This window comes from Temnothorax nylanderi, unplaced genomic scaffold (assembly GCF_030848795.1).
Source record: "Temnothorax nylanderi isolate EJ_2023f unplaced genomic scaffold, tnyl_v1.0 TNYL_tig0412_pilon, whole genome shotgun sequence".
Lineage (NCBI taxonomy): Eukaryota > Metazoa > Arthropoda > Insecta > Hymenoptera > Formicidae > Temnothorax > Temnothorax nylanderi.
In genome coordinates this window covers 2817-23372 of record NW_027249474.1, presented here as the reverse complement: position 1 = coordinate 23372, position 20556 = coordinate 2817, and the positions used below count along the sequence as shown (strand labels likewise).

Below are 20556 nucleotides of genomic sequence, written 5' to 3'. Positions count from 1 at the left end.
TAACACCAAAAGTTGAGTGTATTTTTCCATAAGGGTATATCAGTAATTATTATATGCTATTTATGGCATTTAACATAGCAAGTGTTTATATTATATCTATTTCAACAGTTATTTAACTTATTGTTAGAGATGTTGATTTTGTACAGACATTTTATTCTCAAAGTCAAACATTTCAAAAATATAGACTAAAAAAAGAGAGAAAATTAAATACACATCTGTTCTACTAATTCTAATATTAATTTGTTTACAATCTATATCTTTTTTTACATTTTGCATACAAGACTATTTATATTTTGCCGTACATATGATCAGTATATTAGGAACAAGTTATGGCGCAATCTACTTGGGATATAAAATAACCATTTATTTTTACTTTTAATCATTTATTTTTAATTTAAATGAATTGACTTTGTAAAAAGAAATGCATTAATGACAAACTTCAGGTTTCCTAAATCTTAATTACACTGAATAAACCTATGTTAATTACACTAAGTCAATCTGTCAAATCTGTTTTTTTGTGATAATAAATATACAATATGTGCAATATATATTCTCTATCTAGACTTAAATAATATATATTTGCGATTATAAATACATATATGTACAACTCTATCTAGACTTAAATAATATATGTTTTTGATGATAAATATATATATATATATGCAACTCTCTATCTAGACTTAAGTAATATATTTTTGTAATAATAAATGTGCATATATGTGCAATTCTATCTAGATAAATAAATTAATTGTAAAAATTATTTCCATTGTAAGTTTTGTGATCCTCTTCTAATAAAGATATTGGGGAGAAATAAATAGATAATTTTCGATATATTTTCGATATACTATTGAACACATAAGTAGTGGAATGTGAATATATTCATTTATTTTAATGTATAATACAAGAAAAAGATCATGTTCTATGGCTTCTAATAATAGCTGCAGTGAGGAAATAGTAATCAATATCGAGTCGAAATCGATTTATTCTGAATTGAAAAGTCATCGAAAGTGATACCACATTTCAATCAAGATCGATGAATGTTTCAATTACTTTTCGATATACGTTTTCGACGTCAATTAGACGTCGATTCGATGGGTCATTTCTCGCTGGGGTCTAGTCCATGGCGCAGACAACTTTTTTTTTGTTGGCCTGTGAAATTTATCTACAAATCGTCTCTTGATAAGAAAATATGTATATTGGTTCTCCTAGGTGATAAATCAAAATCTTAAAAATCTAGGACCTATGACATTTCATGAGATCGCCGTCACAATGCTTTTTACGGGATGCATATTCCTATGGGTATTTAGAGCTCCTGGATTTGTTCATGGATGGTCGGAAATTCTGACGGATATGTAAGTTCAATTTATATTTGTAAAATAAAGTTGCTCAATAAAAAAGAATTAAATAAGGCTAATTTTTTCATATAATTTTTTAATTAGTCCGGAATTAATGTTAAAAAATAATTTTTTTGCGAGAAAAATTTGCAAAAATTGGAATATTTGTATTTTTCACGATAAATTTCTATTTTATTTTTAACATTATCTTTATATAGAATGTTGGCGGATTCAACGCCCGCAGTCTTTGTATGCTTGTTAATGTTTTTCATCCCGAAGGAGCCGGTCTTTATACATTTCTACAAGGACCGTAAGAACTTTAAGCCATGATTATCAAGTCAAGTATAGGGTAAGTGTGGGTATTACTGCGGTCAGACTGATTACTGAAGAATTTCATTAGAGTAATAAAATCAAACGTTTCAACATACAGCTAAAAAAATTTGTGAAATTATTTCAATCTTTTATCATGATAATTAGTAATAAAAAATTTACAGTACTTCCCCTTACGGAAAAAACACTCAAATTTGAGCGTTAATACTCAATTTTGGGTGTTTACTCTGAAATTTTGGTGTATACACTCAAATCTTGAGTTTTTATACTCAAACATTAAGTGTGCACACCCAAAGATTGAGAGTTTATACTCAAATTGAGTGTATATAGATTAAAAGATTGAGTGTGTACACTCAATGACTGAGTGTTCACACTTACGTTTGAGTGTAAATATTGCACATTTAAAAGTTTACTCTCAAGACTTGGGTATGACACTCAATAGATGAGTGTAAACGCGCCTAAACCTTTAAGTGTTATTCTGAAGATTAATTATTCTCAAGAGTCACTTCAGTGTTACCTCTCTTGATTGAATATTAACGCTGAAATGTTCAGTACGAACGTCTGCAAATATTTGAACACTGCTTAAAAATGATTTTAAGTAATATTGCGGTTGCATAATAAAATCTCTTCTTAAATTAAAAATATACTTTATATACTTCTTTTCTAAGTAAACTAGAAATTAATAATTTTTTTTAATAGTAATATGTTTATTACAATGTTTCACAATAAATATTTGTACCAACAGATAAAAATATTAAAATATGTTAAAACGAAACATATTGATAAAAATAACACTTAATGACATGAAAAATACTGAAAAATACTAAATAATAGACATGTCATATATTAAAAGTACATTGAACTGCATATCCAGCTTATACAGGGTGTCCTATTTTAAAAAACGCACCTCGATAATTCTTTAACGAAGCATTTTCAGCAAAAATGTTTCAGACAAAAGTTGTACGGTTTCGAGGGGCACATAAGATGGTATCATTACCCACATAGCACATAATATTTCAGTAATATTACAGCAATATTATTTTTCATTGCAATATTACAATGAAATATAGCAGAAATATAGCAGAAATATTGCAGTAATATTACTGAGATATCTCAGTAATATTAAAATCGCGGAAATGAATCACAGTAATATTACCGTAATATTACTGTAGTATTTGCGTGATATTTACGTAATATTTGTGTGATATTAGATAATATTTATTTAATATTGCTAGAAATTAAACCATTTTAATGAATTTTATTAAATTTTATCAAATTGTTATTTTTAATAATATTATTACATACAATATTAAGAAAATAATATTGATATTATCTTTTTATCTCTTTCTTCTTCAAAACTGCTCCATGCTACTCTGCACCGTATGAATTTCTACTGATAAAGAATGACGTAACACTATAACATAATACAAAAACTGTAATTATTATTTATATCTGATTACACAGGGTGAGTTTTATTTTGTGTGTCAATTATCTCCGCTAATTATCTCAGAAAGTATTGGTTTATTAAAAAAATATTTCAGATAAAAGTTGGAGGGTTCAAAGAAGAATAATGGATGATCTTATTAGATTTTGGGTCCGGGACCCATGTTGAGCCCAGTAGGGACCAAGTTTTTAAATAAAAACTCCTATTTTTTATTATATTATCTATTTCTACTAATTAATATAAACAACTTTTGTCTGAAACATTTTTTTATTTGCTTTATACTTTTTGAGATATTGAAGAAAAATTTGGTAACTTTTTTTAATATTTAGCTTATAATATCTTGATAAATGTTTGTCGAAGGGAAAAATGATACAAGACTTTTTGACTTGATATGGTCTCAAGAATATGCTATTGCAATAATACCCCAATTTTTTTAAATATTTGTGTATACATTTCCTTGGAGCTTTCATATGTACACAATTATTTAAAGAACTTGGAATACTATTGCAACAGTATATTCTTGATACGCTTGATACCAAATCAAGTCAAAAAGTCCTGTACCACTTTTTCCTTCGACAAACATTTATTGAGATATTGTAAGCTAAATATTGAAAAAATTACCAAGTTTTCCTTAAATATCTCAAAAAATATAAGGCAAATAAAAAAATGTTTCAGACAAAAGTTGTTCATATTAATTAGTAGAAAAAGATGATGCAATAAAAAGGGGGCTTCTATTTGAATAATTTGACTTGGATCCTACTGGGCTTAACACAGGTCCCGGACTCAAAATCTAATAAAATTGTCTATTGGTCCTCCTTGAATCCTCCAACTTTTATCTGAAACATTTTTCCAATAAATCAATACTTTCTGAGATAATTATAGCGGAGATGATTAGCACACGAAATAAATCACCCTGTTTATTTCATACATAATTATATATTCAAACATAAGAGTACGGGGTTAAGTATGACTGTGTTCCGATATTCACTGTCTATACTGAAAATCTATGGTTAATGTTATACATACATTTTAGATTTTCAGTACTGAATATTAATATTGGAACGCAGTTTATACCAAGTTTAACTTTTCCTTACTTATGTATCTAATAAATAAAGCTTTTGCTCAGAAGAGTGTGATAGAAATCAAACTGCTTGGTGCTGCTCTGCGTGAACTTCCACTAATGGAAAGCAACGTAACACTGCAACATAATACAAAAACAGTAATTTTATTATTTACATCTAATTATATATTTTAAACATAAAAGTAGGTTAAGTATGAATCTGTGTTCCAATATTCACTATCTTTACTGAAAATCTGTTAATGTTACACGTATACTTTGGATTTTCAGTATTGGCGATTAATATTGGAAAGCATGATTTATATTAAATTTAACTTTTTCTTACTTACGTATTTAATAAATAAATCTTTTGCTCTTCTATCAAACTACTTGATGCTGCTCTGGACTGCATGAACATCCACTGATGGAAAGCAATACTGTAACATATAGCATAAGAACAATAATTATTATAAAATCACATAAATGGTTAAATAATGATTAAATCACGTAATTAATGGTTAAACTGCTTTTTAGGAGATTTGGGATAGGCATATTCCTATCACGTATCTCCAACTGAGGGCTCCAGTTGGATTAAACTGTTAAAAATTTTGAGGTTAAGTTAGCATCAAGATTTAAGTATGAAGCCGTTAATAAATAATCCCATTAGAGACTCGTTCAATAAGGTTACAAAGGCAAATATATGTATTTTAAGATGGTCATTGAAATAATTTTTATGATATTAACGTGGTTTTTGCAGATATTATAATGCCACGTAATCTCTATTTTTGGATTTAACGACAAATTGCCAAATATATATGTGCAATGTACGTATTAGTGGTAATTATACAAAAATAATTTTAGAAATATTTACGTGAATAATATTTATTAAATAAAGAAAAATTACCTGAAATTAAAACGATTGTACTTGTGCGATGTCGTACTACGTGATTGCGTGGTCCCACGGAGCCATGCGAGAGACAGCGAGAGAAGACCAGGAATGGTGGGGGTCGGTGCTGCGAGCAAGCGCATAGCCGCACATATTAGTGTTCTTCCCTCCACTTACGCACACAGAAACGTTCTGTTTATCCGTGTGACAAACTCGTAATTTGAAAAATTCAATATTGATTATATAAGAAATATAAATTCCAAAATTTATCCATTTATTTTATTATTAATTTACTTACTGGCTCTTAATTAAAAATTAATTGTACATATAATTATCTTTTATTATTACAAAACAAATAACAAGTTATAAAATTAAATACCACTTATAAAATTTTTCTTAAGGTAGTCCTTTCATGAGAATAAGTATTAGATAGGTACCTAAATTTGATATATGTTAAATATACAGTAATAAGGGGCATGTGTACGAAAAATCAGGTGAGGTTAGCACAACTTTACAAGAAATAAGTCATTCTAAATGTGCGTTCGCGGAGCGTGCTATTGTCATTCTATCCTTGTTTACATCTAATGAACGAGAAAGATAGAATGATGCAAATCGCCACGGCCGAAGTTTTCAACAAATAATACATGTACTTAGCGATTAGATGAATACATTATTAATGTCTTAAAATATTCCCTGAAGTTTCCGGATTTCGTACGTACCTTGAAAATAAGGGCTTAGCACAAGTTTTGTTCTGATATATAAGGTTAAATAAGTAGTAGATCCAATCGCATATTGCTTTAGGGGAGACCGGGGCAATTCGTGACATTTTTTGGTTTTGAATTTTTTCTGAGATAAGTATTTGAGATAAAAATACGTCTTAGCCGGTTTTTTCATCGTGCAACCTTCTAGTTTTCAAAAAAAATTTATTTGTGTCTTTTCATCACATTACTTTTAAAGTACAACACGAAATGCCTCACTCTGTCTCGTGTCACGAATTGCCCCAATACCGGGGTAAATCGTGACAAGGCACGGGGCAATTCGTGACAATTCTTCTTTCAACGGGTTTCAATATCCGAATTCGTCCTATTTTCATGATTTATATCAAAACGTACACTTACTCACTCAAAAAAGGTTTTTATTAATCAAATTGTACATTAAATGGAATAGGAAGGGCAAAAAATCGTTAGGCTTCGCTTTCGTCGTCTTCCGAACTGCGAGTAACGACCTTTCTCGGGCGTCCACGTCCTTTGCAAGCTGGCTGTTTCTTGGGGGGCTTGATCCTTATATTCTTTTTTTTATTTTGTACTCTTTCGTCATTTTCGTCAATAAGTGCATCGAGTTTATTAGCGTCAGTCAAAATTGCACTTCTCTTTCGTTTTCGTCCTCTTGTCGTGATTTTCCTTTCGCCCGTTTTTGGAAACAATCGAAGGGATTGAAGGACCTGAGCGAGGGGGATGTCATCGTCGCTTTCATTTATGTTTGAGGCCCTTGACACATCATTTTCAGTTGAGGTATGTGGCCATGGTTGGTCATCTCCATTCCATGCTCGATCAGTGACTTGACCGGGTAAAAAATCGATTTCACCAAAAACATCAGGATTGAAAGGAAAGATCCCTGCTGCTTTGAATCCGGCCCTGATGTTTGTACTTGTTGTGGCTAAAGGCAAAGAATCGGTGACGATCGAAGGGATGTCATATATCGTCATCGTTTTCCCAGGATTGTTCACGCAATGTGTCACGAATTACCCCAGGCGGTTGTGTCACGAAATGCCCCAGCGTCACTTTTTATCTTTCGTGGTCCGAAAAACCCAGACAAGAAATAAATGCATGCAAACTGCGTTACACATGTGTGTGTAAATTCCAGGTGAACAAGTAAAACTTACCGTTTCAAATCTGGAAGCAATTGCTTCGTATTGAATACAAAATATCCGTGGATTCAAAAATTTACTTTTACACGAGGTAAACACTTTTTCCGCCACTGACAACGAAACATAGTAGATACGCACACCGAATTTTGTTCTAATATAGAGGACCATTAGACCCATCTATGGGTCGGTAATACAGGTTTTTACCAGCAAATGCATAGAAGTTATCCGCGCGGGAAATTTTTCGTATTGTCACGAATTGCCCCGGTCTCCCCTACTCGTGGCTGCGTTCGGAAACGTCACCCGAGCGCACACGAGCACACTCCCCTCTCTTTCTATCTCAGCAAGTTAGAAGGAGAAGGGATGCGCACCCGAGTGACGCTTCCGAACGCAGCCCGTACTGTCATGCCTGACCTTGAGACCGTGCTCATACGTGTCGCGACCAGCGCGCGCGGGGTCACCGATAGTGGTCCTGCGGCGACTGTCGGACGAGGCGGTAAGCCGAATCTGTCGGCGCGCGATGCCAACGCGGAGGCAGACAGCAGAGGCAGCGGCCGATCCACCCGAGATTCCCGTCGGCCGAGACATGCCGGACCTGCTCCCGCAGGGATTAGACGGCGGGACCGAGGCCGGGCCCACGCCCGAAGGGGTGGCTACGGGTAAGACCGCGACGCGCGCGGAGTCACCAACAGGGCTCGCGGCGATACACGGCGCGATCGATCGGCTGGTAACCGACCTCGAGTCCGAACGATGCGGGGGAGACGACGTCCCAGCAGTGACGACCGGGCAGGTGATCCCGGAGAGCGTGACCGTGGCCGAGGACAAGAAGTCCACGGAGGGCTTCCAGAGCCCGACCAGCGGGGAGGACCCCGAGCGCGAGAACGGGGAAAAGGGTTCCCAAGGGAACGAGTAGATAATTAAGCGGCGCTCCGAGGAGAGGGAAGACGATAAAGCGCACCAGGCGTATTTGGTTTCCATTTTTTTTTCCTTTATCTGATTACAAATAACATATAAGTATTCCCATCCGGCGCAGAGAAGCGTTCCGATAGATATAAGTAGGCTTAAGTTCCGTAGGATTAGCGGCCGAGCTCTAGCTCCTGAGCCAATTAGAGTAAGTGTGACATGGCGTCGGTTTGATTTTTTGTTTTGTTTTCGGCCTAGGCGTGACGGTTGAAGTTTTCTTTGGTACGCGCGAACCGACGCGGAACGCGCGGATACACGGCTTGGGCCACACACAATCTTCCGCGACTTCGGAGATCGAGAATCTCCGGCGTGGCGGAGTCACCCATGACTCACCCGCGAGACCGACTGAGTGATCAGGGAGGGTCGGCGCCGAAGTCTGACGAAGCGTTCGCAAATTCCAAAACCGCGACTCTACGGCGAAGCAGAGTCACCCATGACTCACCCGCGAGACCGACTGAGTGATCAGGGAGGGTCGGCGCCGAAGTCTGACGAAGCGTTCGCGAATTCCAAAACCGCGACTTTACGGCGAAGCAGAGTCACCCATGACTCACCCGCGAGACCCAAGGAACGGTCATGACCGGTTGGCAGCGAAATCCGGCCACGTGGGGACAAGTTACCGGACCGTCCGCTATTTTCTGAGCCACGTGTTAGACACGGGAATTAGGTATCCCTGACCGACGCGTGACCCCCAAAGGTCATGCATATGAGGTCGGCGCCGCGATAGGTTAGCGTAAACGCAAGTTACCGGACCGCCCGCGATCTTTTAAACCAGGCGTCATATGCGGGGATTAAGTACCCCTGATCAAAGCGCGGCACACGAGGTATGTGCACAGCCAATCGGCGTTGCGATCCGACGACCGAGAAGCGAGATGAGAAACCGTCCGCGAACTCGCGACCCAGACACCTTCTACAGGGAAGGACCTCGGATACCGGCCTACCAGGTTCCGAGCATGAGTCAGGGAAGGTCGGCGTCAACGGCGGACACGGTGCTCTGCACCCGGACATCTCCCACGGGAAGTGCACCCGGGGATGGTGATAGTAAGTCGTTGCGAGACGTGCGCGCGGGTCGGCGTCAACGGCGGACGCAAAACGCCGAAAGTGGAAACCTGGTGCAGCGGCACCAAGAGAGGGGAACGCCCGGATCGCGAAACCCGTGGAAATTTCCGTGGGAAAGTTCTAGAACGCCCGCACGGGGGAACCGCGTGATCAACTGCGTAGTTCGAAAAGAGAAAGTTGGTCCCGCGGCGGAGTGGGGGTCAAGCGCGATGGTGGGGAGCCACGGAGAGAGCGACCACTCGAGGCAGTCTCTCGTGGATGTTGGTTGAGGTAACACGTTACACCACCGCATATTTGTTATCGCGCTAAGTCCCGCGACCATAATCCGAGTGCGTGAAGATTTCCTCGCAACATTCTATAACAAACGGGAACGCCCGCGAAACGCGTTAACATTCGTTTAAACATAAACGAACGGTATTGCATACCGAATATTGTGCGCCGTTAGGCGAAAGAGCGCCTGTGCTCAGCGGATTATGTGAACAGCGATTTGCGTGCGGCAGCTTCGTGAACAACTGTGAACAATAATTCGTGATAATCACCATCCGTAGAAAGATCATACGTGGTTTTTACAAGATTATTATAAATAATTACCGAGATTTCACCGATAACAGATATCGGGTCACATGGTCAGCCATCTTGAATACGACGATGCGGAGAACGACTGTGAACAACGATTCGTGTTAACTAACATCCGAGCGAAGATCATACGTAGTCATTGTGAGATTATTATGAATAATTTACGAAATTTCGCCGGAAACATAGATCGGGTCCCACGGTCAGCCATCTTGCGTAGGACAGTTTGTTCGACAAATGTGAACAGCGATTATTGTTAACAACCATCTACAAGAAAGTCAGGAATAAATAATTTGGAATTATTATTAATAATTTTGGAGAATTGTCATATTTACTTACCTTCTGCTTACCTGATCCATCGGCGTGATCCATCGGAGTCCCTCGTTGATCCTGATCGACGAATACCAGCGGTGATCCTGAAGTCAGCGACGGCGATGATCCAGAAACGGTGGGAACCTGAAAGAAAGAAGAGTTAGTCAAATTGATGATTCGATAGAGCATACATACTTACCTTCTCGGTTATCCGAGGTTAAACCGAGTGGCGACCGTTGAATTTAAGGACATAAAACGCGTCCCGTGAACCCCTGTAATACCGTTCGGTTACAACCTAACCTAAATCGAGTCCAACCGCACTACTATTGTGATATCTTTTTAATTAGTAAATAATTAAATACGATTAAATCGTGCGTGTAAAATCATATTTTATATTATTATAATTATTGGGATGTTGCAATATTTGTTTTCAATTACCTCATGACGGACTGTTACTTGACTAGGTGCGTAGGTGAAAGGACTACCTTAATCACTTTTATTCCCCGAAAATACAGTCTCTTTTGATTCCACCACATTTTCCATCATTTTTGATTCAGATTTTTCTTTCTTTAGTCCAAAATTTTTTAACTGGTATATATTATCTGTGCAATACGGGAAAAAACGTATGATTGTGTGATACCTTAATAACGTCTTAATGACGTCAATAAGATGTCATTGAAATGTCATTTGACATTATTTTGCTACTTAAAGTATTATATTTTAACAATATATTGCAGCAATATTACTGTAATATTTTAATATTATTTAAAAACGTGTAATACATCAGTAATATTTCTGTAATATTTTATTGTAATACGTAATATTTCGACTATATTGCAATATTATTGCAATATTTCTGTAATATTACGTGCTATGTGGGTAGTTTGACCTTGGATAGGCGTTTGAAGCTCACGTGAAGGTCACCTTCAATTTTTTAAACAGAACTCCCCATATTGTAGTATATTGTTTGAAAGGGCATAAAATAAGAAAAATTTTGGCACAAGTTAGAAGTCGATACGTTGACCCATTCAAAAGTTATTTAGGTTCAAAAATTGGCTTTTTCGAAATTTGATCCTAAATAAAAATCGAACGGGTTAACGTATCGACATCTGGTTTGCGCCAGGAATTTTCTTCTTTTATTCCCTCTTTCAAACAATATACTATACAATACAGAGGGTTCCATTTAAAATTTTTGAGTTGGTGCTTCCTGGGGCACTAAAAAATTTTAAGTGAAACCCCCCATATTGTAGTATATTGTTTGAAAGGGCATAAAAGAAGAAAAATTTTGGCGTAAACCAGAGGTCGATACGTTAACCCATTCGGGAGTTATTTAGGGTCAAAGTTTGGAAAAACCAATTTTTGAACCTAAATAACTTTTGAATGGGTCAAACATGGGTATCGACCTCTAACTTGCGCCAAAATTTTTCTTATTTTATGCCCTTTCAAAGGATATACTATGGGGGGTTCTATTTAAAAAATTGAAGGTGACCTTTACGTGACCTTCAAGCAACTATTCAAGGTCAAACTAATGACACCATCTTATGTGCCCCTCAAAACCGTACAACTTTTGTCTGAAACATTTTTGCTGAAAATGCTTCGTTGAAGAATTATCGAGGTGCGCTTTTTAAAATGGGACACCCTGTATATAGTACGGTATAAGATATATGATAGTTTCCGCATACAGAACGTGGAAACGTTTGCTGCGCCGCAAGAAGCGACGCAGTCAGCAGTAGCCATTCAACCATGGAATGGCTACCGTAGCGTCACTAGCGTCGCTTCTTGTCATGCGGCAATCGTTTCCGTGTCCTGTGCAGGAGCCATCAAAAGCATAAGGTTTCGTGTGGTGCGCAATAAACTGAAAAGGATTAACAACATATTGGACATAGATAGAAGACTAATAAGTTTGAATTGTCTGTAATATTCCTTATTTTTTTCGTACTAATTTGGTAGTACATTGTGATTGAGATTTAGTTAGGTTAACGGGTGTTTTGCACATGGTAAGTGGATATAGTGGGTGCTTTCCAATTGCAATATCCCTAGACACTTTCGTGCACACGGCGACACAAGTTGTGTTCCAATTGCCGTAATCGTCGACACAACGCTACACATCCGTACTCGCCCGAGGACTACTAGTCGGCTGTGTAAGCTTGTGTTTTCTAGTGACAATTACCAACCACGGCGGCTATAAACGAGTGGCCGGCCTGTTTTCTTATGTTTATACTTTAAAAAGGCGGAAAAGCTGGCAAATATGGACAAAGGCAACAAAGCAAATATCGAGAGTATCATTGAGGTAATTATCGTATTCAAATTATCATATATCACAATAATAAATGTTTGTTACAAATTTTTTTATTATATTTTATAAAATAAATTCAATATTCTGCTTTTTTTTTAATATTTGCAGGTTAGATATATTATTGCTGGTTCAACTTTTATTTATATAATACTACAATGATATATTGATATAATATTAAAATGCATATATATGTGCATGAGTGTGTGCGTGTGTATGTACATGCGTGTGTGTGTGTGTGTATTAATAATAATTTTGTTTTGAATTGTTTACAGACTGATTGCACGAGTTTTGTGTGTGCAGCATGTTTCTCACTTCTGCCGAATGGAGAAGAAATATATCAACATGAATGCTTTGATGGAAAAACTATTTATTCGAATGAAGGGATGATTTATTGTTTAAGTGATGATAATAATGAAGAAACTTCCAATGAAAATGATTATAGCATGAACGTAGATGATATTAATGTGGAACAAAACCCGTCTACCTCTCAATTAAAACATACTCCACTGTCTCCACCTAAAAAGCCTAACAAGAATGGTAAATTATTTCTATTTTATTTATTATACTCATGAGATTCGTTTCCTGTCTGCTTCAGAGATTTGCTTAAAAAGGTTGTTTTGCGCAAATAATGACATATTAAAAAGGGATAAAAAAGAAAACAATTATTACAGCTAATTTATTGAGACAAATTCTGGAGCTGACATAGGAATTAATTTACTCTTCACAGATTTGCAAGTATAATCTGATCACAGATATATATATATATATCTGTGATCAGATTATACTTGCAAATATGTGAATATATTTTTATATATATCTATATATCTATATATAAACTCCAATCGAAGAAACATAGAGCATCGAGCCATAACAAGGTGTTGATGTTCATATATTCTATACTTAAGTAAAGAAGTAACAAATTATAATGTACATACTGTTCATATACATATATTCTAACGTAATAGACTGCGCGCCGCATATTTGTCGGACTTAAAACACAACTATCTTGGAACATTAATACCCTTTCTCCCCGGAATTAAATCGACACGATTTAATTGTTTAAAAAACTGTAAAGAATTTATTGCGAAAAATATTACCTCAATTCATGCCCATATTTTACTTTTCAGTTTTTTAAACAATTAAATCGTGTCGATTTAATTTCGGGGAGGGAAGGGTATTAATGTTCCAAGATAGCGGTGTTTTAAGTCCGACAAATTTGCGGCGCGCAGTCTATTAAGTTGGAATATATGTATATGTACAGTATGTACATTATAATTCGTTACTTCTTTACTTAGGTATAGAATATATGATCACCAACACCTTGTTACGGCTCGATGCTCTATGTTTCTTCGATTTGATTTCTAATCTTGTGAGCCTATTTATTATTATATTTATATATAAACTGTTTTGCCATTGCAGTTGCTATGTGGACAGACAGCATGATTTATTGTTTAAGTGATGATGATGATAATGAAGAAACTTCCGATAAAATTGATTATAACATGAACGTAGATAATATTAATGTGGGACAAGAGCCGTATACCTCTCAATTGAAACATACTCCACCTAAAAAACCTAACAAGAATGGTAAATTATTTCTATTTTATTTATTATATTCATGAGATTCGTTTCCTGGCTGCTTCAGAGATTTGCTTAATAAAGGTTGTTTTGCGCAAATAATGTGACATATTAAAAAGGAATATATATATATATATATATATATATATATATATATATATGTGTGTGATATATACATATGAGTGATATATATATATATATATATATATATATATATATATATATGAGTGATCAGATTATATTTGCAAATCTGTGAAGAGTAAATTATTTCCTATGTCAGGTCCAGAATTTGTTTCAATAAATTAGTTGTAATAACTTTTTTCTTTTTTATTATATATATATATATATATATATAAACTGTTTTGCCATTGCAGTTGCTATGTGGACAGACAGCAGCACGCTAGCATTACTTACCTGTTACGAAGCGAAGAAGGAAGATCTTGATCATCCTGTTAAGAGAGGAAAAGTATGGGTATCAATAGCTGATGAACTTTCAGAGCTCGGTTATAAGGTACTATTAAAAACTAATATTAGAGATCCTCGGCCTCTATATATTGTATATAATATACATTGCTGCAAAAATGTCTTTCCAGTCGTCTTCACATGAATGTGATGGCTTTGGGCATTTAATTTGTATGGAAATGTAATATCATAAATTTTACTTTATGCACCTCTAAGCATTGATTTTGTCACTTGCCAAGGGTAAATTGCTCTAAATTACACATATTTTTCGATATCTGTTTTATTTATTTCATGCCTCACATTTGAAAGTGCATGCTTAAGCCCTGTCTAGACCAGAAGATGATCCTACTCGTGGCTTATTTTAGTGAGTAGTGTACACTACTAACTAGGAGTACATTTTGTTTCACGCACGATGTGCATAATGCATCATTTTATCCTTGTTGTTCACCGAATGTTAAACATGGATAAATGATGTATTATGCGTGAAACGGAATGCATCCTAAGATGAGCCCCAAGTAGAATCATTCTCTGGTCTAGACAGGGCAATATATATTATACACCGAGATATGAAATAGAAAACAGATATGCATGTGCAATGAAAGATGTACCCTGGGCAAATGACAGGATATCTTAAATACATACATATCTTTGTTAATTTTATATTTTGAAATTGTAGTTTTCCGGAGAACAAGTGAGATGGAAATTTAATACGCTTACACGAAAATATAAAGACTGTGTTGATAACAGTAAAAGAACTGGTACTGGTGCCATGACATTTAAATTTTTCGACCATATGGAAAATATTCTTGGTGATCGGAGGACAGTACAAGGTCAAAGTACGATATCATCAACCTTCGCTAAGAAGAATCTGAAATCGAAATCAACATTCGTGGCGCAAGATGATACATCAATTTCTTCATCACCGAACACATCAAGCACTGGAAATACCAACAGTGCTAAGAAACGAATTTATGAAGATTCATCAAAATCACGTGGATTGAATAAAAATAAGCAAGCTCTCGGAAAAGTAGCATCGTCAAACACAGAAACAACTATATGTCCCACATCAAGCACTGGAAATACCAACAGTGCTAAGAAACGAATTTATGAAGATCCTGCAAATTCACGTGGATTGAATAAAAATAAGCAAGCTCTCGAAAAAGTAACATCGTTAAACACAGAAACAACTGTATGTCCCACGTCCGTAAGCAACACACAAAAGAGCAAACGCCCTCAACATGGCTCAGGGAGCAGAACAGCGGCAAGTAAAATGGAACTGGAAAAACAATGGTTACAGCATTTAAACAATGTAGCAGATAGAGATAAAATAAAAAAAGAAAAACAGGAAGCTTACGAGAAAAGAAAAGCAGAAGAAGTACAGATGAAAAAGAAATTGATAGCATTAAAAGAAAGACAGTTAGATATAAAACAAGACATTGCTGAACGTAAGCAGGAGGAAGCAGGAGAATGGCACCGAGACAAATTAAAGATTGAAAAAGAGAAATGTCGGTTGCTTAAATAGCTATTGGAAACTCGTAATAAGAGATTGAAGACTGACACAGATAAAGACTGAATTCATATGAAGACTGAAGAGTGATAGTCGCGTGTATTTTTTATTTTCTTTTATTTTATTGTACCTTATAAGTGATACAATCAAAATATATTCTAATATAGATTAACATTGTATAATTTGATTAATATAAATATTGAAATTTGTTTACCATATCATTTATTACAATAAATGTAATAAATTAATGTTGCAGAAGTGTAAGTCATTAGACATAATCTAAAAAGTTCTTTCAGATACCAAAATATTTAATTTTATGTAGAGATGTTTGTAAAGGCTGTGGTAGGAATAAATAAAAATACCATGTTTATCAAAGTATACAAATTTTTATTTTTTCTTAGTCTTATTCCAAGTTAAGTAAACAGAAAAATTATAATATATGCAAAACTTTTAACTATTCTGGAAACAGCTCGCGAAACATCTGCATTCTTCGATCTATCATTTCGTTCCTATTTCTATTAACATGTAAATTATTAATTTCGTAAATGTCATCCGCGGCATTATCTACAAGAAAGTCATTAATGTCATCAGCAAAGAATTCGTTCTCATCATATTCTTTTATAGCAATGTTATGCATAATACAAGCGGCTGTTATTAATTTTGGAATGAATTGAATATCAAGTAATTCTAAAAATCTTAAACGACGGAAACGTTCTTTCAGATAGCCAAACGCTCTCTCTACTGCCATCCGTGTCGAAGAGTGCAAGAAATTGAATTCAGACTGTTGTGCTGTTAAATGACCGTTATCTCTGAATGGTGGTACGAGCCACGGTAGCAATGGGTAGGCTGAATCTCCTATTATACACGTTTTATTAGGGAAAATATTTTTCATGTTATTTTGAGCAGTATCATAAAGTAATGACCTTCTTAAAACACGGGCATCGTGCAGCGAACCCGGCTCTCTACAGTAAATGTTCGTGAACTTCATATCTGCATCTACAACACCTTGTAATACTATAGAGAAGAACCTTTTCCGGTTGCAATAGTCTCTAGGGTGATCAACAGGCTGTCGAATGGCGATATGTGTACCGTCTATTGCTCCGATACATTTTCTTATACCTCGTTTTGTCTCGAATTTTTGCGATGTTACAAGGATGGCGTCATTTCCATCTGGCCACTTTATCTCTTCGTCCAGTCTTGACAATAGCCATTCCACAACACGACGTATTACACGAAAAATTGAAGATATAGATACATCGAATCTATCTCCCAAAGTTCGCAATGGCTCAGTATTTGCGACATACCAAAGAAATATAAGGAAACTCCACTCAGCAGAGATTTTACGCATACCAAAAGAATGAGATGGGATAAAATCGCTCTGCTGCAACATGTCTGCAAATATAAAAATAAATATAGCACACATATTATTAAAAAATATAAATAATACGTATTTTTAAGGAATGTAAATAATACACAATATTTGATATACCTATTTGAAGATATGCTGTACGTCGCTGTAATCTAAAGTGTTCCTTAAATACAGTATCACTATATAAGTGGACAGTGTCGAGGAAGCCTTGAACTTTGCTACGTCTCCTTCCCTGTATAAGAAGTTGATATAATGGAAACAGTATTTCATCTTCAGCTTCTTCGCTTGAAGAAGATGCACCAGATTCGTTAGTGGAGTTCATTATCTCACTAATGCTGTCGTCGAAAATATTTGAACTTGAACTGGTATTAGTAGAGCTGGACGACAGATCTGCAGCAATTGCTATTATTTCGTTTTCTATTTCTATCTGTTGTGACATATTGTATGTGTTATTTTTAATATTATACCTGTGAAACAAATAATTAAATAATAGTAGGTAGGTTTTGCTACAAAATCTTATAAGTAATTATTAATATATTAGGTAATACTTAAGGAGAGCTCCCTCCTCACCGATTTCGCTGAATTTAGGCTTAATCGACGCGTTTTTGCACAAAACGAACGAATCTGGCAGAAAAAAGTCCCGCTCTGCCCCGCGAAGCGAGATATTAACTGTTAAAGTTGACGACTATCAGGTTATGAAACCTGTTATACCGACGCTATGTAGCGACTGGTTTTGCACTTGTTTGAAACATACATTGTTTTTTTACATATTTTTTGCTGGATTTTTTTTCAGAATGTGTTTTTCGGCATCGAAATATGCGATTACTTGTATCAATTATTAATTTATCACCACATTTTGAACACTGTATTTCTTTATTTATTAAATAAGGCTCGATATATCCATTAAATAATCATATTACTGTGTTTCGTTAACCTCAACGCTTAATATCTGTAACAGAAATAATTTGTTAAAGCAGAGAATAGTTGGTATATGAAAAGTACATATAAATATGTACTTTTCATATACCAACTATTCTCTGCTTTAACAATTTTATTTCTGTTTCGTTAACTTAATTCAACGCTCAATATCTGTAACAGAAATTATTTGTTAAAGCAGAGAATAGTTGGTATATGAAAAGTACATATAAATATGTACTTTTCATATACCAACTGTTCTCTGCTTTAACAATTTTATTTCTGTTTCGTTAACTTAATTCAACGCTTAATATCTGTAACAGAAATAATTTGTGTTCCAAAATATTCTCTGTTGCTTTGATACAAGTAATCTCATATTTCGATGCCGAAAAACACATTATGAAAAAAAATCCAGCAAAAAATATGTAAAAAAAAACAATGTATGTTTCAAACAAGTGTAAAACCAGTCGCTACAGGTGCTACATAGCGTCGGTATGACAGGTTTCATAACCTGATAGTCGTCAACTTTAACAGTTAATATCTCGCTTCGCGGGGCAGAGCGGGACTTTTTTCTGCCAGATTCGTTCGTTTTGTGCAAAAACGCGTCGATTAAGCCTAAATTCAGCGAAATCGGTGAGGAGGGAGCTCTCCTTAAGTATTACCGTTAATCCTGTCAAGAATATTGAAATAATATTTTTGCACAAATGTGTTTAATACAAACTGTACAAATACGCTACGCAAATTTTAATTGTTTTTCTTTAAAAATGGTGAAATATACGCAGATGGAAACGCAGTTTCTATCACCACCACGGATTAAAAAATACCAAGGCATGGATACGGTATTGAAAAATAATCCCTAACTCTACCCGAAACCGTGCACAGCGTACACATTAGTACACATTTTGTTCCAATTGAGTCGTGCACATCGCTACACTTTGTGCCTTCCTGTGTACGTTTGTGTTAAGATGTGTTAAGCAATTGGAAAGCACCCAGTAATGTATTCGTCGTTTGTATTTCGGGTGTGCTCGCGAGGGAGCTTGCTATTAAGGCCATTGCACGTAACAAAGTTTTAGTCGTAATCGTAAGGCCATAAGAAAATAGACCAATCACACTTGATTATTTTTCGAGCACGAGGAGAATAATCGACTGTGATTGGTTTATTTTCTTACGGCCTTACGATTATGGCTAAATCTTTGTTACGTGCAATGGCCTTTATTAGCGCTATTGCACCATTCTATCTTTATCGCTTATTAGATGTATGTAAAATAAGGTTAGAATGACGCAATAACAATAATAGCGCGCGTATTGTCTAAATACTTCAAAGCGAAGATTATGGGCATCTTCAGAGCATATATAATTGCTAAGTGTTTAGGGCTGGTTTCATTCTAATTCTATGGCTTTATTAATAAGTAACTGCAATCGAATATAATTATATTTCTCAAAAATTACATCGAATGCTTGATATATGATATATGGATTTTCTGTTATGAATAGAAAGTTACAATATGTTAATGACAAATTTTAGTAAATGAGTTTTCAGTATTTATATGTATTTGAAATATATTTGTAGTTTTTTATTGTATTTTAATTGGAGGATGTTAGTTAACAAAGCTGCATGGGAGGGGAATTAATGAGTATCTAGATTCTGATGCCTAAAAAATATATATGGGGCAAAATTTGTCAACCGGGACACCGGCCTGCCCATAATTGTTTTCATCGCAGAAAAACGACCTTGCGCCTAGAGGTAGCTATGGGTAAGAGCTATCGAAAGCCGTGTGCAACTTTGCAGAATTCAAAATGGCGGTCCCAAGATGGCGCTTTAAAGTGCCAAAAATCTCTTTGTTCTCATATGAACCTTGGATCTTTAGCTCATTCATGATTAAAACAGCTCTAAAATAACCTGTGTTAGAGTTAATAGTAGGTTGACCACGAATCAGTAGCTGGGTGATCGAAATTTGGGATGGTAATCCAATATGGTGGCCAGAAACTTCATTTACGCACCGCAAACTACTGACAATTGACCGGATCTACTTGAAAATGGTTGTGCGAGTGGTTCATGGACTGTATATGACAAATCCGATCCCAAAGAAGCAAAATCCAAAATGGCGATGATCGGAATCCAAGATGGTGAACCAATATGGCGTTCGATCCACTCTGTATCGTAAGTCACTGGAAATTCAGCAGATCCACTCAAAAATGATTGCGTGGATGATTTTGGGACTGCTCATCATAGATCTGACCTCAGTCAAGCCAAATCCAAAATGGCAGATCCAATATGGTTGCTGAACACTCCATTACGTACTGCAAATCCTTGAAAACCTGTCGGATCCTCTCGAAAATAGTCCTGTAGGAGTTTTTACGGCTTCTCATTGAGAATTCGGTCCCAAAGAAACCAAGTAAGCATAGACATGATTTGATACGAAACAGATGGGACCCTAGATTTTGGCAGAATAATCCAAGTTGACGAACGGGTGAAAGGATTGGTTCCTTTGATATGTCGATTAATTTGCTCTCATCAATGTCCATTGTGTAGTAATGATCTAGCAAAGTAAACTCGCATGTTATTGTGCTAACCCGTCCTCTCACGTATTCTAACTGTTCGAGATTCCG

General features: G+C 35.7%; 2 protein-coding genes and 1 long non-coding RNA gene across 3 annotated transcripts; 1 reads left to right on the top strand and 2 right to left on the bottom strand.

The window, feature by feature from the left end:
* Positions 1–2902: 2902 nt before the first annotated feature.
* Positions 2903–5788, bottom strand: LOC139782440 (uncharacterized). The gene is made up of 4 exons (XR_011720883.1): positions 5070–5788; positions 4516–4602; positions 4203–4306; positions 2903–3078 (listed from the first exon to the last, which is right to left on the bottom strand). It is a non-coding gene; the product is annotated as an uncharacterized lncRNA (long non-coding RNA).
* A 5782-nt stretch (positions 5789–11570) lies between these two features.
* LOC139782435 (uncharacterized) lies at positions 11571–16018 on the top strand. The gene is made up of 5 exons (XM_071721469.1): positions 11571–12109; positions 12388–12652; positions 13535–13702; positions 14068–14204; positions 14832–16018. Exons 1-5 carry the CDS (start codon positions 12068–12070, stop codon positions 15675–15677), a joined length of 1458 nt encoding a protein of 485 aa, XP_071577570.1. The 5' UTR covers positions 11571–12067; the 3' UTR covers positions 15678–16018.
* Positions 16019–16028: 10 nt separating this feature from the next.
* On the bottom strand, positions 16029–18755 carry LOC139782436 (uncharacterized). Its single transcript, XM_071721471.1, has 2 exons — positions 17152–18755; positions 16029–17054 (listed from the first exon to the last, which is right to left on the bottom strand). Exons 1-2 carry the CDS (start codon positions 17468–17470, stop codon positions 16117–16119), a joined length of 1257 nt encoding a protein of 418 aa, XP_071577572.1. The 5' UTR covers positions 17471–18755; the 3' UTR covers positions 16029–16116.
* Positions 18756–20556: the final 1801 nt, after the last annotated feature.

What these genes read in the sequence shown, in the direction of transcription:
- LOC139782435 (XM_071721469.1), top strand. Translation starts at nt 12,068, where the DNA reads ATGGACAAAGGCAACAAAGCAAATATCGAGAGTATCATTGAG. An exon ending in TAAAAAGCCTAACAAGAATG is followed by an intron (nt 12,653 to 13,534) that starts GTAAATTATTTC and finishes TTGCCATTGCAG; the next exon opens with TTGCTATGTGGACAGACAGC. An exon ending in TAAAAAACCTAACAAGAATG is followed by an intron (nt 13,703 to 14,067) that starts GTAAATTATTTC and finishes TTGCCATTGCAG; the next exon opens with TTGCTATGTGGACAGACAGC.
- LOC139782436 (XM_071721471.1), bottom strand. Translation starts at nt 17,470, where the DNA reads ATGTCACAACAGATAGAAATAGAAAACGAAATAATAGCAATTGCTGCA. An exon ending in TACAGCATATCTTCAAATAG is followed by an intron (nt 17,055 to 17,151) that starts GTATATCAAATA and finishes TTATATTTGCAG; the next exon opens with ACATGTTGCAGCAGAGCGAT.